This window comes from Dicentrarchus labrax, unplaced genomic scaffold, assembly GCF_905237075.1.
Source record: "Dicentrarchus labrax unplaced genomic scaffold, dlabrax2021, whole genome shotgun sequence".
NCBI lineage: Eukaryota > Metazoa > Chordata > Actinopteri > Moronidae > Dicentrarchus > Dicentrarchus labrax.
Genome location: NW_026136703.1, coordinates 4,388,987 through 4,409,974, shown reverse-complemented (window position 1 = coordinate 4,409,974; position 20,988 = coordinate 4,388,987). Strand labels below are relative to the sequence as shown.

Genomic DNA, 20,988 nt, shown 5'->3' with positions numbered 1-20,988 from the left:
CATGCACACTCATAACATGTTCAGATACAACTCCATTTATTTATAACTTAGAGATATCTTTCCACACACCTTCAATTTTATGGGAAAGTTGACGAGGAACAGGCTTTATTATATAAAGTAGGCGTTTACAGAATTTACCCACATCCAATATAAATTCTGTTATACTGTTGTCACACAGTGACTCATGGTAGTGAATTTCTTTTCCATGTATTTACGCATAAAAAAAAACACATACACCCTCTGAATGGCAACCATTCTAGACTGAAAATCAAGTCAATATATTCAATTCCCAATTATATATACAGTAAACAATCTAGCTCATGCTGTATCAGTTTCTTGGTGGCATAAGACCGAATGTATAAGCAGCACATTCATGCCGCAGCCTTGGACATATAAGCTTCACCTGCTGTTCTAGGAAAGTGTACAGTGAGTGCGAAACAGTGAAATCTGAAGCACATTGAGGAACAGTACACTTATCTGCTGTTAGGCCATTACAGTGCAGCCCTGTGCCAACCTGCAGGTTCTCTTACCAGAGTGAGGATAGTTGATTCAGAGTTAGTGTCACAACTCTCAGATAATAGAGACAGGCATCGTAAAACCTGGTCTATATCCAGCGGGGAAACAAAACAGCCAAGGTGGTGTTCGCTGGTCGTCACGCTGACGCGATGTCTGGCCCGTCAGTGAGCCTGTGAAACAGCGGACTGGCAGCGCGGGCACAGGCAGTCTGCTGACTCTGCAGTGTATCGCCGGCACCGCGGGCACCGGGCAGCAGAGGTGGGTACCACTGCTATACTGTAGGCACTGTCCTCACGGATAACACCACCTGACGGGATACACACACACACACTGAGCAAACTGGAAGTCGCTGCTTATTGATGTCTTTCCAATAGGAGGTTGGCATTTCCAACTGTCACAAACGGTTACACTTTGGTGCTTTTTTTTATGTTTATGTATGAACTTTAACACAACAGAGAGGAAAAATACACATAGTCATAGTGGGGTTGCATTATGGGAAATGTAGGATCAAGTGGTTTTGGAGCTTGACCCAAAAGTCAGGATATCAACCTCTGCTGCTTCAATTTTGATTGATTCAATTTTCTCCTTTGAATCCCCCAACTTTATAAGAGTTCAGGTTTTTTTCTGATCCTCTTGAAACCTGCAGCATGGGTTGCCATGGTAATCCATGCCATTAAAAGAGAGTAATTTTTATGATATCAAGAAACTTGAGGAAAACCAAAAGAGAGCTGGCTAATTCATTACTCATACATGCCTCGTGTAACCAACAGCACCAGGGCCCTGACACTGCCAGTGTTAGGAAGTATGACATCCCACAAACTTGGTTAACATTTGCATCACTAGCTTAGTGCTGACGGTCCTCACCTTCCAGGTTGATGAGGAAGGTACCGTGGCTCAGCAGGGCATCTGAGGGCAGGTCGCGGGGTAGCTTACTGGTCAGGTTGACCCGCGCCACCATCATCAGCTCAACCAGCTGCGAGGTGGTGGAGGAGGGTTCCTCTTGGAGAGACTGGGAGTGTAGAGGGGGACAGAAGGAGTTTCTATTAATATTGAGCCTTTAAATACACATATAGAAATATAAAAGACACGTACAATTCATTACATAATGTCATTCTATTGGATACTTCAAACATGGACGTAGCATATTTTATTTTTATAACAATTATTAGTATTATAATATTTTAAAGATGTTACATTACCAGTAAAAATATACTATATTATTATAGCTCTAGCCAGGTATTTTATTAATGTAGTGTTATGTAAGCAAACAACACATAAGATAATATTTGCAACCCATTTAGTGGATCATTTCCTCTTTTATCACAGACAAAAGCGGTAGTGTTTCTACTGCCTCATTTCACTAATTTCAAGGGGAATCTACCAAATCTGACCCGATGGCAGGCACTAAGAATAACTATAGAATTTGGAAATCTGCTCACTGAGGATCTCCTTTGTTTATGTAGGTCATACAGAGGCATCAGTATTAAGTTGAGACTGTTTCATTTCATCCACCAGTTAAAAAGGTCAGTGTATTATGCAGCCAACAGATTTTTGTTTTGAAGTGAAAAAACAAAGTTGGTTTCAATTAGTTTCAATCGTATAAATATCACCAGTCTCAGTCTCAGATATGTTTGGTTTGATTTACCTCCATGAGTTCAAACAGCAAACCGGGTTCAATGGCAACGGTGAGGTCATACTGGGCTGCGTTTTTGCCTGGAATGGAGGACAGGAAGGAGTCCCTGATAGCACACGCCCCTTCCACTGCCTCCTCCAATCCCGGTCGCCGCCACACAGAACTGCTTTTGATCCAGCCGCTCTTGAATAACGTCTCCCCTTCTGCAGAAACAATTACAGTTGAAGAATGCATTTGTTAGCAAGTGAACAAAAATATACGAACAGATGGTCACAGTCATAAGGGGTAACCTCAATATTCTGACAGCACAAACATACGGGCACATACGGTCATGTCCTGGTGCGTGCAGATAGACCTCCTCAGCTAGATGTGGCAGGATGGGGGCTATGGATCTGGTCACTCCATCTAGGACTTCCTCTAAAACCGTCTGACATGATCTTCTGCCCAACGAGTCCTTTGGATCACAGTACAACCTGATTGAAAAGGGCAGAAATAAAAGGACAGAAGAACAAAGACAGAGTTTAACAGAAACTTAAGACAAAGTAAAGCCACAAGCAGGACACAGACACAGCTAAACCAAGAGTGGCTTTCGTGTTGTGGACCTGTCTTTGATGATGCTGAAGTACAAGCTGGAGACGTCTCTGGCGATGAAGGCCTGGAGGACACGGATGGCCCTGCCAGCATCAAACTCACTGTAGGCATCTGTCACCTGCAAATACACACAAACACACACACACACGCGTATACACACACACACACACACATCAGTAACCTCACGTCAGTCAGCAGCTGGCTCTGTGTGGACTTAGATGAACAAGTTCTACCTTGATGCTGTACTCGCGGAGCAAGTGCAGCATGTACTGATCAATGTAGTGCATCTCTTTGGGGTCCACAGCCTGCACGCGGGGGTCGAAGCCCTGCAGGTTCCCGAGCAGGAACTTCAGAGTGTTCCTCAACTGGGAGAGAAATGTGGCCAGAGTGTGAAAGCCGTATCGTTCCAAAAAAATAAAACACTCACTTGCAACTGCGTCCTTACTGCACTGGTACCTTGCCGATGCCGTCTCTGGCTGAGTTGAGTGCAGAGGGTCCGATCTGAACCTCAGAGAAGACGTTTGACTCCGCCACCCACCAACGCAGCACATCTGCCCCGTAGGCTGGCATACTGGGGTCCTGAAAATAGATAAACAAAAAGCCTTTTTTTCTCATCTACATCTGTGAATTCAGGATTTATTTTTGACCAAACCAGAGTTGGTGATTGATGGAACAGTGGAAAGACTAACAAAGACTGTTTTGGTGACTTTTATTTTGTTTTTGTCCAATTTGAATGAAGTTACAATGGTACAATGTTCTGCAAGGTAAAATTCTGTTTTTCTCTATGGAGTCTGGTGCTGAGTGACAGTGATATAACTGTTTCTGGTTAAACAAAAGCTCTATGTCTGTAGGGATCCTTTCCATAATGCTGTCAGACACTCAGAATAACAATCTGAGTCTGTCAGTGGCAGAAACAAGCAGTTAGTGAATGTACTTTGTTGTATTTGTCTCCAAGGAGTAGCTAACGTTACAGGGCACTGCAGCCCGTTTCGGGGTTATTTTCTCATTTAACTCGTACATTAATGATTTATTTGGACCAAACAAGAGTTGGTGATTGTTGGAAAGACTAACAAAGACAATTCTGTTGAGTTTTATTTTGTTTCTGTCCAGTTTAAAGTGTTTTTTTCTGCTATTATCAGCTAGGTAAAACGACTGGTTTTGTCAATGGAGTCTGGTCAGCGGTAGCACCCATTGTGTTGATCTGAGATGGTGAGGCTCTAGAGCGACTTTATAAGCGACTTTTATAAGTTATCTTTATAAAAGTTTTAGTGACTCCTGATAAAATTTAAGTTTCAGGACAGTTTCCCAGAGGCCGGCACCTTACCTTCCCTCCATTAATGACTGCATCAGGATCCACAACATTGCCCACAGACTTGGACATCTTCTCTCCTTTCTCACTGACAGCGAAGCCGTGGACCACCAGAGACCTACACAGACAGACAGACAGACAGACAGACAGACAGACAGACACACACACACTCAAAAATTAGGATATCTTATTTTACTTTCTCCTTTATAAAAGTTCCAGAACAAATCACTGGTGTAGCCCTTGAAGTTCAGGCTTCTTTGAAGTTTAACAGTTTCAGTAACCTTAAACTGATAAACTTCTCACTATCAGTTGCACCAATGACAAATCCCAAGCTTATTTAAGGCTAAAGCAATGTCCACCAGATGCTTTCATTCATGTTAGAAAAATCATATAGCTAGAGTCAATGATGAAAATGATTACTGTAAGAGGACCGCTTTTTCTATTTGACCCCTAGGAAACACCTTCAATTCAACCTTTGTCCCACGCCCATCTGTACATTATGTAATATTAATGAAGTGGGAACCTATATGCAAATAATGTCAGACTATTTTTGGTCTAGAGTTATATACTGTGTTATGTGATATCACAGGAACTACTAATCCTATTTTACCTAATGTCTTACTTCTAAATGATGATTCAGTAATTAATGTCTCCAAATCTCAGAGAATACTTCTGCTTTTAGGTCTGACAGCCACAAAAAGACTGTTAGTATTAAGGTTGAAACCTCCTCATAAACTCCAGATCTCCCAATGGACCCTCTCATTAGTAGACATCGTCTCTCTGGAACTTTCTACAGCTCAAATCAATCATGCAAAAGGAAATACAATGAGTTAAGCAAAGTTATATTTTATGAAATAATGACAGTATACACAAATGTATTTATTATTTCTTAATTTGATTGTTTTGTATGTTTTTTTTAATTTATTTTATTTTACCCATGTGCCATTTGGGGTGTCATCACTGAGATGATCTGGTTATGTTGCTATTGTTGCTGAGTGTTTATTTTGTTTTTTGTTTTTTTGGGGGTATGTGCATTTATCAACAGCCTTTGGATGGATTAGAACTCGAGGTGGTCTGTTCAAATGAATAAAAACTTTAATAACAGAAAGAAAGAAAAAATGTCCATCCACTTCATTGCAATCTGTTGTATTGCCATGGTACTTACAATTCAATATATTTCTGCTATGTATCTGGCACACAGAGTCATCTACAGTCATTCAGTCCTGGTGCATACCACAGTGAGAGGATGAGACACTCACTTGTAAGGTGCCTTGTTCCTGACGGCTACGCTGGTCAGCAGCGAGGACTGAAACCAGCCTCCAATCTGGTCCTTCCCTTCCACATATGCATCTGCTCTGGAGTCTGACTCTGCAGGACGAGGGCATGTTGCAGAGAGAAGAGGGGTGAATAAAGTCACCTGTACACTCACGTCACAAAAATTAGCTAAACATAATAGTTAGTGAATGTCCCAGAAAACAGAAGGGTCTGGAAAAGACAAGAGAAACCAACCAGTGTTAGTTGTAAAATTGCAACAGCCCATCATGTGTGCAAGGACTACACTTAAAAGTGACCATCGCTCAAGACAAGTTACAGGTATCGTAGCCATCGCATTACATGCACAGACAACTTTCAGCCTCGTCCATCGGAACCAATCCACAGACAAAACAGAGAGCAGAGAAGTGCAGAGTTTCAGCCAATCCTGGAAAAAGAAGCAAACTGTCACAGTGCAGGGCGCTCTGTATATTTCCTGCATGCAAAAGACAGAGAGAAAGAGAGGAGGGGTTGAGATTCATGCTGACTTGAAGAGTTCCTCGTAATCTCCTCCTTCCACATTTGGTTTTCTTAAATACTCCTCATCGCACACTCAAATGCCTTTGGTATTAATTTACTGAATTGCGACTAGAATGTCTGTTTCCAGTACTCAGACACTGGAGAAGTGCCGACTTCTGCAGAGTGAAAAGGAGATATTCATCTGGCGTCGTAACCAACTCTGAATATAACACATCCCATTTATGTGTTGAACTTATAATTACAACGTATCCAAGAGCATCTGAAAACACAAAGAGGACGTATGAGCAGAATGAGACGCAGCAGGAGTAAGAGCCTGAGAAACAAAGACAGAGAAGGCTGAAGACATGTTAGAAGACAAAGACTGCTGTGTTTGCCACAGCAGGTGCATGATCTAATAACCTGGGACCAGAGGTTTGCGAAGCGGAGCGGGGAGCCAGCTGAGATGTGACTCAGGCTCCACAGTGTCTCCCTCCATCTCCTCTGGAAATGACAAACAGCGACAGTGAACAGGTCCACTTGTGACTACAAGAAGAAAAGTCTACAGCTATGCTAGCTGCTCTGTGTGTCTGTACTACAAAGTTTCATGTCAATCCAACCAGTACTTGTCGAGACGTTTCACAAAAAAGGGGAGTGAAGGGGACACCAAAGTCCTGAGAGGAACAGACTGCTATAATAGCTGTCCCTGTCTATTAGCCATCCAATACGAAGCCGTTTACATATTTCAAACTGGACCGTGGTAGTGGACCGTCCATAGAGCCACACTGCTGGCATGATTAAAAACACTTGTGTCAAGAGAATTCCACCAAATAAGTCAACAAAAGTGCGTTTTTTTCACAGCTTGCTTCAGTGTTTGAGGCTACCAGACTAACTTGTTGAGGGGAACATTTTCTGCTGTGGATTAAAAAAAAAAAAAAAAAAAAGATTCATAACACACTTCTTCGTCAAACAAAATGATACCACACTGGCACACTTTTGTGATGTATGTAAGGTTTGAAGACTTACTGCTAGATTAGCTTAAGGTGGGTCGCTGATGTTATTGTCTGCAGTTCTACTAATGGTGACCCTGGTATGCTGAGCCTGCACTGCCTTCTAATCCAGGTCTGTGGTCAGCAAACCACTGCTTACGATACACTTCGCAAAGCAACTTAATAGGACTACGTGAGGCAGGTGTAAGTAGCTTTCTCTACAATAAAACTAATGAAAGGACACTCGATTAAAGGCCTTTTGAAAGCTGGCAGTGACTGAAGTGAGCTGGAGAATTAACTGCTGCTACTCTGAGAACAACAACAGTATCAGTGGAGAGGGAAGTGTAAAAGAGCGGCGTCATCACATCCATGTACAATATAAAATCTCACACATCCATTCTGCAAACTTGTATCTATTAGCATTCATCACAGACGCTGATTCACCAAAATTCACTAGATCTATTTGTACTTCGTGTGATATATGTAACAGGACAGATTCAAGAAACTTCAAATGTACCTTCTAGTACAGCAGCCCATGATGCTCCGCTGTCAAACCAGATGTCTAGGATGTCTACTCCCCGAACGTAGTCAGTCACTGGACCTGCTTTACTCTGACACACAAAGAAATGATAATGAACAGGATGATGGCCCCCTGTTGTAGCTTTTGACATGTTTACAAAAGGCTTTCACACTGAGGGGGTTTTTAATAGACTGAAGCTTTTCATTTTTTAAAATACAATTTATTCTAGTATTTGTTTGCCTTTTCTCTAAAGGTGTAGAGTAGAGAGGTAACTGGAAGTACAAACATTTTTATTTATTTTATTTGTCTATTTTTGCAGGGACAGCGCACAATTAAAAGTAACTGCACCAGTCTTAGCTAAGAGCTCATTTGCATCCGTTGTCCTTTACATTTGACTTTATTAATGCAGTTCTAAGTAATTAGTGTCTATCAATTGCCAGGCTGAAAAAAACATAGCACACTATACTCACCTTCTTGAGCACCTCTGCTGGCAGCAAAGTCTCAATAGGAAGCTCCCACCAACAGTCACTACCCTTCTCTTTGAAGAGCGTTGCTATATGGGACACTGTGTGTCTGCAGAGGCCGGAGACAAGGAGAATGTTTATTATTTAACATATATCTGTGTGTGTGTGTGTGTGTGTCTATAAAAGAGGCTTAGTGTTTGTCTGCAATACCTCTAAAAATGTGACCGTGGATGTAGCATTTTTGTGTACAAGCATGTGAACGGGCCTGTTTGTCTGCATTAGGTGCTCGGTATCAGCTTACTTGTTGATGAGAGGATCTCCAGTCTCTCTGTGGTAGAAGACCGGGATTGGGACGCCCCAGCTTCGCTGTCTGGAGATGCACCAGTAGGTCCGTCTGTCCAGCATGGCCAGCAGGCTGCCCCGTGCCGACTCTGGCAAAACACGCACCTTCTGCAATGCATCCTGGACACACAGACACACACACACACACACAGACACACAGACACACAGACACAGAAACAGACACACAGACACACACACACACACACACACACACACACACACACACACACACACACAGTAAATGTGAAGCGAGTCCACTCCTTGAAACATAAACCACATTTCTTCCAGGAAACACAACCTGCATCACATTCTGTGCAGCAGGAACAGATTATGTCTTCCAAGCAGATAGAGGAGCTCGACAAAAACTATGATGTCTCTTCCAGCCCTACCTTGGCCTTCTCTTTAAGCGACGCTGTGTTGATAAACCACTGTTTGCTGGGCCTGATGACGACAGGCTGCTTTGTCCTCCAGTCATATGGGTAACTGTGGACACACTGCTCCTCCTTCACCAGAGCCCCACAGTCCTTCAGCATGGAAATCACTAACAAACATAAGTCACAGGCAAAGATATGAAAAACAGCACAACCTCTCACAATGCACTCACACATCCACACTGGAGAGTGTATTTGTATTTATTTACCTTTGTCTGTCCCTTCGGTCATCACAGACAGATTCTGTAGCTCAGGTCCCGCCAGTTCAGTGAACTTGCCGTCCTCATCCACCATACACTCCTTTGGGAGGAGAAATAACCCACATACAATTACATAGCAGCACAAAGCATGTTTAACCATGTTATGTCAACCCATTATTGCTTTTTTTCTTGATAAATAACTAAAACAACTTATTACTTTTATAACTTTTCTTTACAAATTAGTAAGGAGTTTATTGTGAACTATAAAACCTTGAATTGTTCCAACAACCTTGATTCCAGATTGTTTAATAAATAGAACCTACCACAGACAGTTTAAACTGTGAAGCCACACTGTAATCCTCCATGCCGTGAGCTGGTGCTGTGTGGACCAATCCTGTGCCTTTTGCCATAGTCACATGATTGGCAGGCAAAAGTGGCACTTCCTTGTCAGGAATTGTGGGATGTTTGCAGATCCCACCCTCAAGTTGGGAGCCTTGGAACAGAAGGACAGGGGACAGTAGCATGAATATCTTTGTAACTGACAACACACCCTGAAGATTGCTCTGTGTGTGTGTGTGTGTGTGCAGTGTTTCCTCTATGCTGATTTTGGAGCGGCGGCCCGCCGCTGTTAAATTTCTGCCACCACGGTATCAGAAATGGGGCAGACGCACAATGTAGTCACGGTTGTCTTTTAAATGATCCTACCGTGGGTCCGTTTTAATTGGACAACGTTCAACTTGTCAGTTCTCAGCTCAACGTCCTGATATCAAACATCTGGAAACATTAAAACGGTAAATGTACTTGTTTGTGTCACAGCGAAGTGTCAGTTCTGTTCCATACGTAAAATGTTTGCCGGCGTGACGTGGGGAGGGGGGGTGTTCGGACGGGCCTGCCCCCACTGCTAAAAAAAATCCTAGAGGAAACAATGGTGTGTGTGTGTGTGTGTGTGTGTGTGTGTGTGTGTGTGTATTACCTGTGAAGGTCCCCACACTCTCCAGCTCTGTGCCCAGCAGTGCAGCTACGCTGGCTGCGCGCTCAGTGGCCACTAAGAGCAGCTGAGAGTTGTCTGCCCTCTTCAACACGGAGTACCTGCAATCACAAGGCACATGCTACATATGAAGTCATTTAGAAACACTTTGTTAAAGAACTGAAATTGCTCTTGAATATAAGCTTTTCAAGAGTTTATTTTTCTTAACTGTAAAATATCCAGCTTAGTACATATCTGAGTCACAATTCTTTATTAAACACAAAGGTTAAAAAATTTAATTAAAAAGTCAATATACACTCAGCTGCAAGTTTAGGTATACTAAGGTAAAACTAATAATAGCAATAACAGCAACCAAAAAGGGAAAGAAGCAATATTGCAACAGCCTGAGCTGAATGGATAGCTAAGTCTCACAAAGTACATCCTCATCAGTGAAAGTTCAGCCATATGTGCAAACAGAGAGCTCAGTACGTCATTTTCTGATGCAGGTACTCACTGGGCGTTGGGCATGTAGCACACAGCCTGGTTGGCAGGAATGGTCCAAGGCTGGGTGGTCCACACCAGCACAGAGACACTTTCCAGACCTGCTGAGGAACACAAACCATACACTGTTAAAGAGATTCCCCAACCAGTCAGGAGTAAAATCTTTTAAAAAAGCTCTGAATTACCTGTGTGTGTGTGTGTGTGTGTGTGTGTGTTACCTGCTTCTGAGGCAATCTTAGGCGGCAGTGTGATCAGGGGGAAAGTGGCATAGATGGCTCTGCTCACATGATCAGCATTGTACTCTAACTCTGCCTCTGCCAGGGCCGTTCTACAGAGCCACAGACACAGGATTAAAGCATACAGGAGTAGCAGAATCACTAAAAACATGTATGCAGTAACCCCTGCATTAAGAATGTTAAGTCAGTACCTTGATGAAGGAGACCAGAAGATTGGCTTGTAGTCCTGATAGATGAAGCCCTGAAGAACAACAAAGTGGGTTAAAAAATATGTGAGTGTCTAATGAAAACAGGACATGAGAGCACATCATTGCCCACCTTGCTGTGCATCTCCTGGAACACTTTCAGCTGAGCAGCCTCATAGGCCCCATCATACGTGTAGTAGCACTGGTCCCAGTCAGCCATCACCCCCCAGCGCTGGAAAGCAGCCTTCTGACGAGCTATGGCCGCCTCTGCAAACGCCCGTGCTGCACGTGGTGATAAACAACTCATTACAGCAGCTGTAAATGTAACAGGCCTCATGTTCATCCAGCTTTCGGTCCACCGTTACCTTTCTGTCTGATCTGCAGCGGGCTGAGGCCGCTGGTCCCCATCTCCCCCAGAGCCTTCAGCTCGATGGGGAGGCCATGGCAGTCCCAGCCTGGTATGTAGTGGACCTGTCGCCCCCTCAGCATCTCAAAACGGTTACGGATGTCTTTCAGGATCTGGATTAGACAATATACAGTGGATTGAAGAATCATTTTGGCAGAGTGACTAAGCCAGTGATTAGAATCTGATAAAAATGCACAATAACAGTAGGGAATAACTGACACATTACAAGCACACTGTTAACTGCTCACCTTATTGAGTGCATGTCCTACATGAGGGTCTCCATTTGCATAAGGGGGCCCATCATGAAGACAGAACTCCTTCTTGACCTTCCTCTCTCTCTGCCAGGAGTACAAATCTGCAAATCCACACTCCTGTAAAAAGTATTTACATTTTTGACAAAATGGCAAAAACAAAGCATTAATAATATGTCTGTAACAGTGCTTAACCATAAAGATACTGTGGATTTCTGTTGTGCAACTATTTATGCACAAACGCACCAGGTGATATGTCACTTAGTTATGTGTCACCAAACCTTAGTCAATATTTCAGCTATTATATGACACTATTTTTAGTCTGCCTAAGTCCAGAAACATGCCTGTCCGTCTTACACTGTGGGTGCAAAGGGGGAAATAACTGCCTCTCCGACGCATCTGATGCATGCCGAATTGAAGAATGACTCCTCATTTAATGTATAACACTTTAAGTCATGGGCTACAATGTGTGCCCAGCTGTCAGCAAGCGGGGGAAGTTAACTTGACGTTTTTTTGAGTGGAGCGTCGTCAGCCTACCTTCTGTATCTCGAGTTCTCGCTCCAGAAGCTTCTGTCCGGTCAGTTTCATGGGGAAGTCAGTCCGGGGAAGGAGCACTGTGTCTCGGTACAGTCGCTGAGCAGAGGCTGCCTCCGCGGGCTGAGCGCTGCCTTCCCCCGAACTCACATCCTGCCAGCGGCTGGAGGTGAAGGAGAGAGCACGGTGGAGGAGGAGGCCGCCTCCTCCCCGTTGTGACCTCCGTCCCCATCTCGCTAGCGTCTGGCTCACTGCCGAAACCCGGCACAGCAGCATGGAGAGGCGACACAGCTCTTTGGCCTGAAAACTGAAAACTGTTCGGTTGTTTCTGAGTTGTGACAATATGCAGGCACCGTGTTGTTGTAGTCAGCCCTTCTTCTTCTTCTTCTTCTTCTTCTTCTTCTTCGTCTGGGTTTCCCCGGAAGAACCTGTTGAGAGGACAACTACGGATACCCCGTTGGGTCAACTGTAATCGAATTAGTCGCATTTTTTGCGGTGCAACCGGTCACTGGAGGACGCTATTTATCCATCCTTAAGGGAAACAATGCACTTACTAATATGGAATAGTTTGAATTGTGCTCGAGCTGTTGTTGTGTGCATGTATATTATTATAGTAGTAATATATAGTATATATAAATATATATATATATATATATATATATATATATATATATATATATATATATTTACACTGGTGGAATTTACTTCTCTCTTGTGTCACTTCTGTTCAGTGGACCTCCATATTCTTCAGTGTTTTAATTTACATAACTAAAACATGAATAAAACATTTAAGGAAACGTAAAAGGAAATAAAAATAAATAAATGTAAGATATAAAGCATTGACTGTATATGTATAGCTATACATATATATACACACAATATGATATAAAGATAAGAATAATAATAATAATAAACAGAAATTATGAAAATAAGGTGAAAATAATTAATAACAGGCTTTTAAAAAAAATATAGCAATATTTCTATTAATTTATATTAGTACGGATGTGGATAGTATCTGCATACATAATATACACATATACAGTACAGTCAATGGGGTGGACAGAAACACAAGTCTGTTTTAGGTGTTTTATTTTGAAGGTTTCAATCGGAATCGAATTGTGCGTATGCAATTGTGTCCGTCTTGACACTGATGGGTTTACTACTGTCTCTGTTTCTATAATAATGTTTTCACTGCCCAGTAAGTCACTACAACTCCACAGTCGTAAAACTAAACAAACACTAATAGGCCACATTTTATTTATTACGAATATTTACATTGTTTTAAATATTCTGTGATTGTGGAGCTAATGTTGTTCAAACTGTTGAACAGACGCCTGAACTGCCTAATGCCATAGCTTCACACTGGTACGTGAACACACCACCAGGCGCGCAGCATTAAGAAGAATGCAGGATATTATAAAGTTAACACTTTCTCTCACCATGACCGACTGGGTGGACAGTTGGGCGCCTATTTTAGAGCCAGTTCATCGATTCATGCAAACTTCGCTCAACTCGCGATAGATTTCCGACAGCACGTGAACGCAGCAGGCTACGGCAGGTGGTATTAAGTACCCGCTGATGTCACCGGGGGTATAAAGCGCACGGCTGCATCTCCCGTTTCATTCACAGCTTCAGTAACCGGAGGACCTGAGTGGAACCGCGAGCCCAGCCTTTGTTCACACTCCGCAACAAGATGAAGATGAAGATGATGTGTCCGGCTCACCTTGGACTTCTGCTGCTGGCTCTCCATCTCCTCTCATCACAGGTCGGTTCTGGCCCTCATGTGGTTTGTCTCTAACTTCAGCTGGAGATTAATTTAAACAATTGTTTATTTGTTGTTGTAGGCTTCCTAAAAAGTCACAGATGGCCTTAAATTACAACTAAAATGTGTTTTAGCTGTAAACTAGTGACCATTAAGTATATACGGCGCCATGAGGCTGATCCTAACCAGACATGACTTTACAAAAACCCTAAAAATGCAGTTTGTTCCCTGTAATCTGATCCCGTGTCTGCGGGTTCAAGTAGGGACATTAGGAACAACCCAACCCCTCTATGGTTTCATAGGATTCAAGGGACATTTGCATAAATAACTTAAAGTATATTTAGGACCAGAGTTTTAACATGTCTAGTGAATTTTTTTTATTATTTTTCACTCCAGAAATTAGTGGGCTGATTTCTCTTAAGTTAAAAATTTTAAATTTAAAAACAGGACATGTCTAAAAAGCAAAGCTGAACACGGGGCTGTTGGTCAGGGGCAGTAGAGTTTTGGAGGTGCGTGGTTTTAATAAGGAGTTTTAACCCTGTGCTGGACATAGATGCGTCTTTAGGTTTGACACTGAGCTGCTGTTAGGCGCGTCTGCAGGAATATCCGGCTCATTCATACCGAACTGTGATAAATGGAAGAACAGGACGTGATGTGGTCTTGTATGTTACAGGTGGTCCAGGCCCAGATCTCCACCACAGCCCCCATGAACATGACCATGACTACGACTATGAATATGAATGGGACCAGCAAACCCACCATGACGGCAGCCACCTCGATGAACACGACAATCAACGGCTCCGGGAGGATGGACTCCTTCACGCTGCTGCTCCCGCTGGCACTCGCAGCCTCTGTGCTCCACGGCTGGTCCCAATAACTACAACTGATGGCTCTTGGCACTGGACACGCACAGCCGAGACTGCTGGACCGGGGACGCAACGTTATTCAAGGAGCAGTTTAATAGTAATGAGAAATCCCCCTTCGTCCCGTTTTGGATTTCACCAAAGAATGTCTTTATTTTGGGGATTTGTCTTGTCGGAGCGCGCACTGCAGCCCCGAGTGCTGCCTCCGTTTTACGCACCGACCATGGACGCGCCCTGCTGCTCTTGTCATGTCCTGCTGTTCTCTGCAGGGGCCCTTCACGGACTATATTAATCTCCCTTCTCCGGGAAACCGCCGGTCTCTTTGAGGCTGCTGTCTTTATTGCCGGTGTAAGTGTGCCCACTGTACGCCCCCCCCCCAAAAAAATGTCATGGATACTTGACACCAGGCTCCGTAGGCCTGAAAGTGATTGTAAACTAGTTTAGAAAATTTTGTATTACAAATTCTGGAAAATGTAATGATGTAAATGATTTTTAGAGCTTAAATTTTGTAAATCCAATAAAGCTTTGACTTGTAAGTGACAAGATGGACCGTCATGAGCAGTTTTTTGTTTGTTGCTGTAGGTGTCTAACATGAGCCATATTTGCTTTTATGGACTGGCCAAACCTGAAGATACTTGTGCACTAAAATGCTGAGCCCTTAACTCTAAAGCAAACAAGCCATTTCACTCCAGGTATTTATACAACTGAGAATGTAGAAAAGTATCAGTTGCACATAGGATTATCTGGATCGGCTTCAAACTCTTAGGTTCCTAATCTGGTATGAGCTGAAGGTAAACAGACATAATGCTGGCACTGTGGTTGACTAATTAGAAACATAAGAATTTCACAATCTGATCCTTGTTGATTTGAGGTGGTCTCATTCACACTGTCTGCAAACCTCCTTTTGGTAATAGTCCAAAAGGTCATTGAGCTACACTTGCATCCCTAATTTGACATTTTCTTTCAGGTAGTGTAATACTTCTCTACTGCACTGTAGAGAAACTTACTGTATAATACACAAGAACAGGGGCATGTCCATTCTACTTTGACTTGGGTGGCCCAATGCATGATGTGCAGGGGTAACGTGTGCACACATTTAAACATGACTTGGTCAAGAGACCACTTTGAAAATGACCATACCAGTTGGTCCATCCCCTTTCCTGACAAGCTAGGACAACATGGTTGGAACCAATGGCATTGGGTCATAGTTTCATATCTTCACTCTAGCTTTAAAACTGTCAGCTACAGCCCCCTGAAAGACTATGTGGAAGAAGTTAGGATAATGGGGTCTCCAGATTTCAGGGGTGCACAGGCACTGAGAAGTTATCACTTTTTTTTTTTTTTTTTTTTTTTTTGTGGAAACAAAATGAGAGTGCATCATTCAAACAATATTTTCTGTCTTTAATGAAGCTTTAGTTGTGGCCATACCATGAGCACATATCAATCCTTAAGTGAACATATAGGCAATGTAAACAATTTCTACCATCAGGTGGCCCCAAATACTGAAGCTACAACAGTAAACATTGTTTTCTCTCCACACAAAGGGAGGAAGTGAGCAGTAGACAAAAAAAATAGTTTAATAATTTACCACAAGGGATGAATAATTTAAAGGCTGGTGAGTTGGGCCTCCTCCTTCACCTGGTGCAGGGGCTTTGCCATCAAAGGGCTTCTCTCTGTGAAAGACTGACTGCTGGAATTCACCTGTTGCCCCCCTCCCTTTCCCCGTGCACCCACTCTTGATCTGTGTGGGAAATGCATCCCACCCTGATCACTTGACAAAGGCAGTATTGTTGAGCTCATCTTATCTACTCCAAAACTAGACTCAGATCAGGACCTTTGCTCCATGAGCCTTCCTCTCATCCTTCCTTCCCTCCCAGCTACCCCTCCCAGCTACCCCTCCCAGCTTCTTCCTCCAAAAAACACAGGTTTTGGTTTTTTGGAAGAAGTGGATCTCCATCCACCCCCAGTCTCTACTTCATAATCCAAAGCAAAAGAGGCCTGACGGAGCACTAGCCACATTCCTGCTGTGCGGCCGTGAAACTTTAATGCCACTGGAGTGTGGTCAGGTGATAGAAGAGAAGAGTTCTTCTTTAGTTGACCGTCAGAGTGTGACCACTTAATGTCCTCCTCCTCCCCCCTTCATTCTCCACTCCACCCATCTCTTCCCGTCCACCTGAGAGGTAAGGAGAAACCCGAGTTCAGGTATGGGTGTTTGTTCACTGAGAAGTGGGGGAGGGAGTGCAAATAAAAGAGAGAGGGAAGTGGAAGGGTAACAGGCGGGAGAGGGGGAAAGGTGAAGGACACTCCAAAGCTTTCATCGCTAAGGTGACCAACACATCGCACCGCTCTTTTCAAAGCAGGAATCTGCATTTCAAAACCTTCAAAAGCTCGATACTAAAGCCCCTAATAAGTGGTTTGACAGCAGCCACTGAACAGCCACACTGGTTTTTACCATTAAAACCATCTTACCTGGATGCTTTAAGAGCAGCATTCGTTCCACAGTGTCTGCAGGGAGTCTAAAACAACAGCCTCCAGTCTGTTGCTTATCAATAAATCAAAGACTATCATGTGCTGGAAACAGATATCACATCACCTCCGCTGTGGCTTCCCAGAAATGAACTTGTAGCACCCGACCTGACAGCTTCAAAAAGGGTAGCTGCTGCTTCTACAGTGGTTGTGGGAGAACTGAAACAGTGAAGTCATTATTGGCCCTGCACTGAGTCATACATTTAATACTGCTGTTTAAGGGAAGTGAAGTAGATACATCAGTAAGATGATGCTATGATGTGTTGCTGAGTTTAAAAGTTTGACTTTCAGCTGCAAATATAACCAGATGGAAGGTTGTCCTTTGAAAGTGGAAAAAGGGAAGCACTTTCAAAGAAATACTTGACAGTTTACTGGGTGAACCGTCTGTCTATCACTGACTATCACAACCCCTCTTCAACCCCAGATCAACAAAGCCAGTCAGCAAATTCCATGGAGAAAAGTCTTCAGTGCCGTTCTTTGCTCTTCTGTCATTGAAGAAATACTCTCCACATTTGATAAAACCGATGCTAGCAGCATCTACGCTAACCTCTTTAGCAGCTGCCACTGTTGTTTCCCAATGAACAGTCACTTCTGTTGTGTCACACCTAGCGTTAAGCAATGCCCATAGCTGCCTGTAGTTCCTCATTAAGTCACTCCAATCCACTGAGATTCAGACTCAAGTGCAAAGCTTGAAGCCTGGTAAAATGTATTCTCACATGATATCATGATCCAGCTGCCTCGAAGATTACTGCAAATGATTTAACTATGCTGGCTGCATGGCTCTAGGATAGCAGTGTCAATGTGATTGCCACAGAACTGGGTACAGATATGGATGGTGCCAAGTGAAGGAATCCTACTGACTTTGTTTTCCCCTAGTGTTACCAGACGGTCAACGTTTTCATCTCAGCATCTCCTAGATGTGTCACTCTGACTTAGATGATGAATCCTAATGATTTTGTTGATCCCCTACCTTTAGTTCTAGCGCTACTAGTAGGTTCCCACTACTGGTTTTGATTGCCATGAAGCACCGACATGACGTCCCACTCAGGATTGGTGATAACTTTTTATTTAGCCCCGTTATACCCGCTAAACTAATGACATTCCTATTAGCCTCAGCTGTACTTACCAATGTTAAACCAATTTACCAATGCACATTACTGTACTGATACGAGCCATCATGGCATGCACCATTGCTTCATGGAAGTTCAGATATGCTCTTCTACCATACCTAAAAGAAATGTGGAACTTGAAATGAATAAGAGAATTAACCCTCATCTCCTATATTGGTTGGGGTGTTGTTCCTGTTTTTGACACCTAGATTCTAACATACTGCAATATCGGCACAAAGAGCAAATTATCAATCAAACATGTCTTGTGCCTTATGGGGAACAAATACCAGCAGCTAATGACAGGGTTATTATCCATTTATTTGGCTACCATGGAAACCATTGTGGTTTTCTCATGTCATTCACACATTGTTGGAAACCATTGTTAAAAAGCATCATTCATCAAAAGAGCTTAAGCTGTCCATTGGGACTGTTCACTTTGCTATAATATTCATAAAAGCCTGCGCAATATTCAAAGTGTATGTAGCTCAATAGTTGTAAACTAATACTGTGTATCTAGTAACAGATGAGTTGGGCAGTGGCCTATTACATAAACTAGTTTTGTATAGTTACATGTTACTGATATTACCTCTCTTTTGTGAGAGGCAAAAAGCAAGTCTACAATACCTCCATCCATCCATCCTTGTAAGGATGGACGCTACCCAAACATGCAATGGACAAGAAGCATGGTACAGCATGGTACAGGTCACTAGTCCATCGCAGTGCTAACACACGGTGATGTTTCACCTTGAACGGCATTCCAAAAGCAGCCTTTTTAAGAATGCCAATCTTATGCAACCACACGTTAATCTGTGATCTGCGAAAGGTGCAGTAAACTGAAGGAGCCAGCCGCTGTTGTTGGGGAAATCCCTTCACCTGGCACCGCCCAGCTGTGCCTCTAATCCTCTGCTTTAAAGAAGAACAGGCCCACACACAAACACACTTGTTGCTTGTTTTTCCATTTGTTCTCAGGAAAGACACAGGCAGCTTCTTCTTTGCAATTTAAATAAAGACTTTGTTGGGTGTCATCTCGCTTCACAACCTGTAACCTCAAAATATGACACCACCACTTCCTTTTGCACTGAGCACTAAGAGGCCATTGCATCATCTTAAGTAAACTATTCATTATATTCATATTCTGAGCTGTGTCATTCTTCCTCGTTAGTAGACATATAAATGAACGTCTTGTAGTCCAATGTGAAAAGAGAGTTTAGGAATGTATCAAAGGACCAGTGTCTGCACAGATTATGGGTATATACTGTCTTATAGGGACCCTTATGGACCCCATGTAGGAATACCAGAGTTTTGTTTGTGGAAGAGGTGCATGCACATGAGGAGATTTCATTAGCACGTCCTTCTCTGTCAGCCGTGAGCGAGGGCGACATTTGCGTATTGAACACAGAGATCAGGATCAAATGAGAAGCGCCTGAGAGCCAGGTGGGAGGGATGGAGTGAGGATGAAAGAGGGAAGAAGGGGATACCATGCAAATCCACACATCCGGAGAGGAGAATGTCAGAGGAAACAAGAGCCCAGCACAGGCTCTCTGTGTCCTGCTGTGTGTTTGCTTGTGTGAAATACTGGAAACAACAAAGGTAGCTCAATATATGTGACTTAAAGCTCTACATGGCCACACAGGCTTTTACATTCTTTTTTTAGAAGCACAGGCTTTAACTTATTTCCCTTCCTGCCGTAACCATTCAGAATGACTGTGACCTGTGGTACGACTTCCTGTAAAAATGTGGCTTTTATACATGACTTCAGTCAATGTTCATTCACTTCATGGGCTTTCACAGGTCCTATTCAAAGGAATAGTTCAACATTTTAGGAGCCAGCTCTGTGATTAGCATAGCTTAGCATAAATCCTGGAAGCAGGGGCACACATCTAGCCTGGCACAAGTGCATTTCCCAAAATGTCAAACTATTCCTTTAGATGAAGCTCTTAATTGCTAATGTACCTACATAAACAAGCTCCAACTAGCCTCTTAATCCTATTCTTAATTGTCTTAATGTGGCATGCTGTGGCAGGGACTGGCTACTTTAAATACAGTATAAAGTCCCAAATAGATGCTTTGTGTTGTTCTCTGAGTTTCCCTTCTTTCAACTGGTAAAATGTAGCATGGCATGCAAGCTGCATGCTTACTGTGGTAACAGTGAGCAGGGATTTAGAGATTTGTGAGCAAATGTTATTTTATTTTCTCATTTCTGAATCAAAGTTTTAAATCAAATGGCATTTCATTGATTCGACACCTGCCTCATTGTTTCTTGTTTGAAGCTGTAGACTTTTTACAGTAAAAAATAACTGAAAATAATATTATTGCTTTATCAGTTTTTTTGCAGTACACATTTTTCAGAGAATGTATGGTTCATTAAGGTGTTGTGAAGTAAGAATTTGAAATTATGTCTAAATATCTAGAAACAGAAGGAAGTATGACTGTTGCAATGTCCTTTTACTTAACCCAATACTGAAACACTATCAGGTAATATAAATGTATATATGACTATGTATACTGATAAAGAGAAGAGAGAAAGAGGAAGAACTACATGGTCACAGCAGGGAACTAAGGGAAAGATAAATAATTTGTTATTATTCAGAAACATAAAGTATCAGTCATGTCAACTCATCACAGGTCCAGGAATTATTTACATAATAATAAAACAACAAAAACCCACAGCATTACTGTAAAGATATGTAAAAAATAGGGATGCCATATTTAAAAAGTCATATTAAATCTTGACACTGAATACGGTATCAAGATCATCATGAGTGTTACAAGGACCAAGTATAGATTCCCACCTGCAGGGAAATGGGTCAGGATTATGTGGAGGTGGAGTCAATTAAGAGCAAGTTATAAGTAAGCACTCAGCGTTAGTGCCTTAGTTTAGGCCAG

The 20,988-nt window shown here is 42.7% G+C and overlaps 1 protein-coding gene across 3 annotated transcripts; it reads right to left on the bottom strand.

Annotated features, from left to right (window-relative positions):
• Positions 1-19: 19 nt before the first annotated feature.
• On the bottom strand, positions 20-12,279 carry iars2 (isoleucyl-tRNA synthetase 2, mitochondrial). Of its 3 annotated transcripts, none has more exons than XM_051396278.1 (24): positions 11,846-12,279; positions 11,306-11,428; positions 11,017-11,170; positions 10,785-10,933; positions 10,658-10,707; positions 10,449-10,558; positions 10,244-10,334; positions 9,736-9,851; positions 9,086-9,255; positions 8,772-8,862; positions 8,521-8,672; positions 8,091-8,251; positions 7,796-7,898; positions 7,323-7,416; positions 6,240-6,320; positions 5,309-5,417; positions 4,065-4,167; positions 3,197-3,319; positions 2,974-3,105; positions 2,752-2,858; positions 2,477-2,622; positions 2,162-2,352; positions 1,381-1,525; positions 20-823 (listed from the first exon to the last, which is right to left on the bottom strand). In XM_051396278.1, exons 1-24 carry the CDS (start codon positions 12,116-12,118, stop codon positions 678-680), a joined length of 3,120 nt encoding a protein of 1,039 aa, XP_051252238.1. In that variant the 5' UTR covers positions 12,119-12,279; the 3' UTR covers positions 20-677. The 3 variants fall into 3 exon arrangements, with proteins under 3 accessions (XP_051252238.1, XP_051252239.1, XP_051252240.1); XM_051396279.1 differs by having other exon boundaries at positions 10,244-10,331; XM_051396280.1 differs by lacking the exon at positions 6,240-6,320.
• Positions 12,280-20,988: the final 8,709 nt, after the last annotated feature.

What these genes read in the sequence shown, in the direction of transcription:
- iars2 (XM_051396278.1), bottom strand. Translation starts at nt 12,118, where the DNA reads ATGCTGCTGTGCCGGGTTTCGGCAGTGAGCCAGACGCTAGCGAGATGG. An exon ending in AGGAACAAGGCACCTTACAA is followed by an intron (nt 4,168 to 5,308) that starts GTGAGTGTCTCA and finishes CTGTCTGTGTAG; the next exon opens with GTCTCTGGTGGTCCACGGCT. An exon ending in TTCAGCATCATCAAAGACAG is followed by an intron (nt 2,623 to 2,751) that starts GTCCACAACACG and finishes CTTTTCAATCAG; the next exon opens with GTTGTACTGTGATCCAAAGG.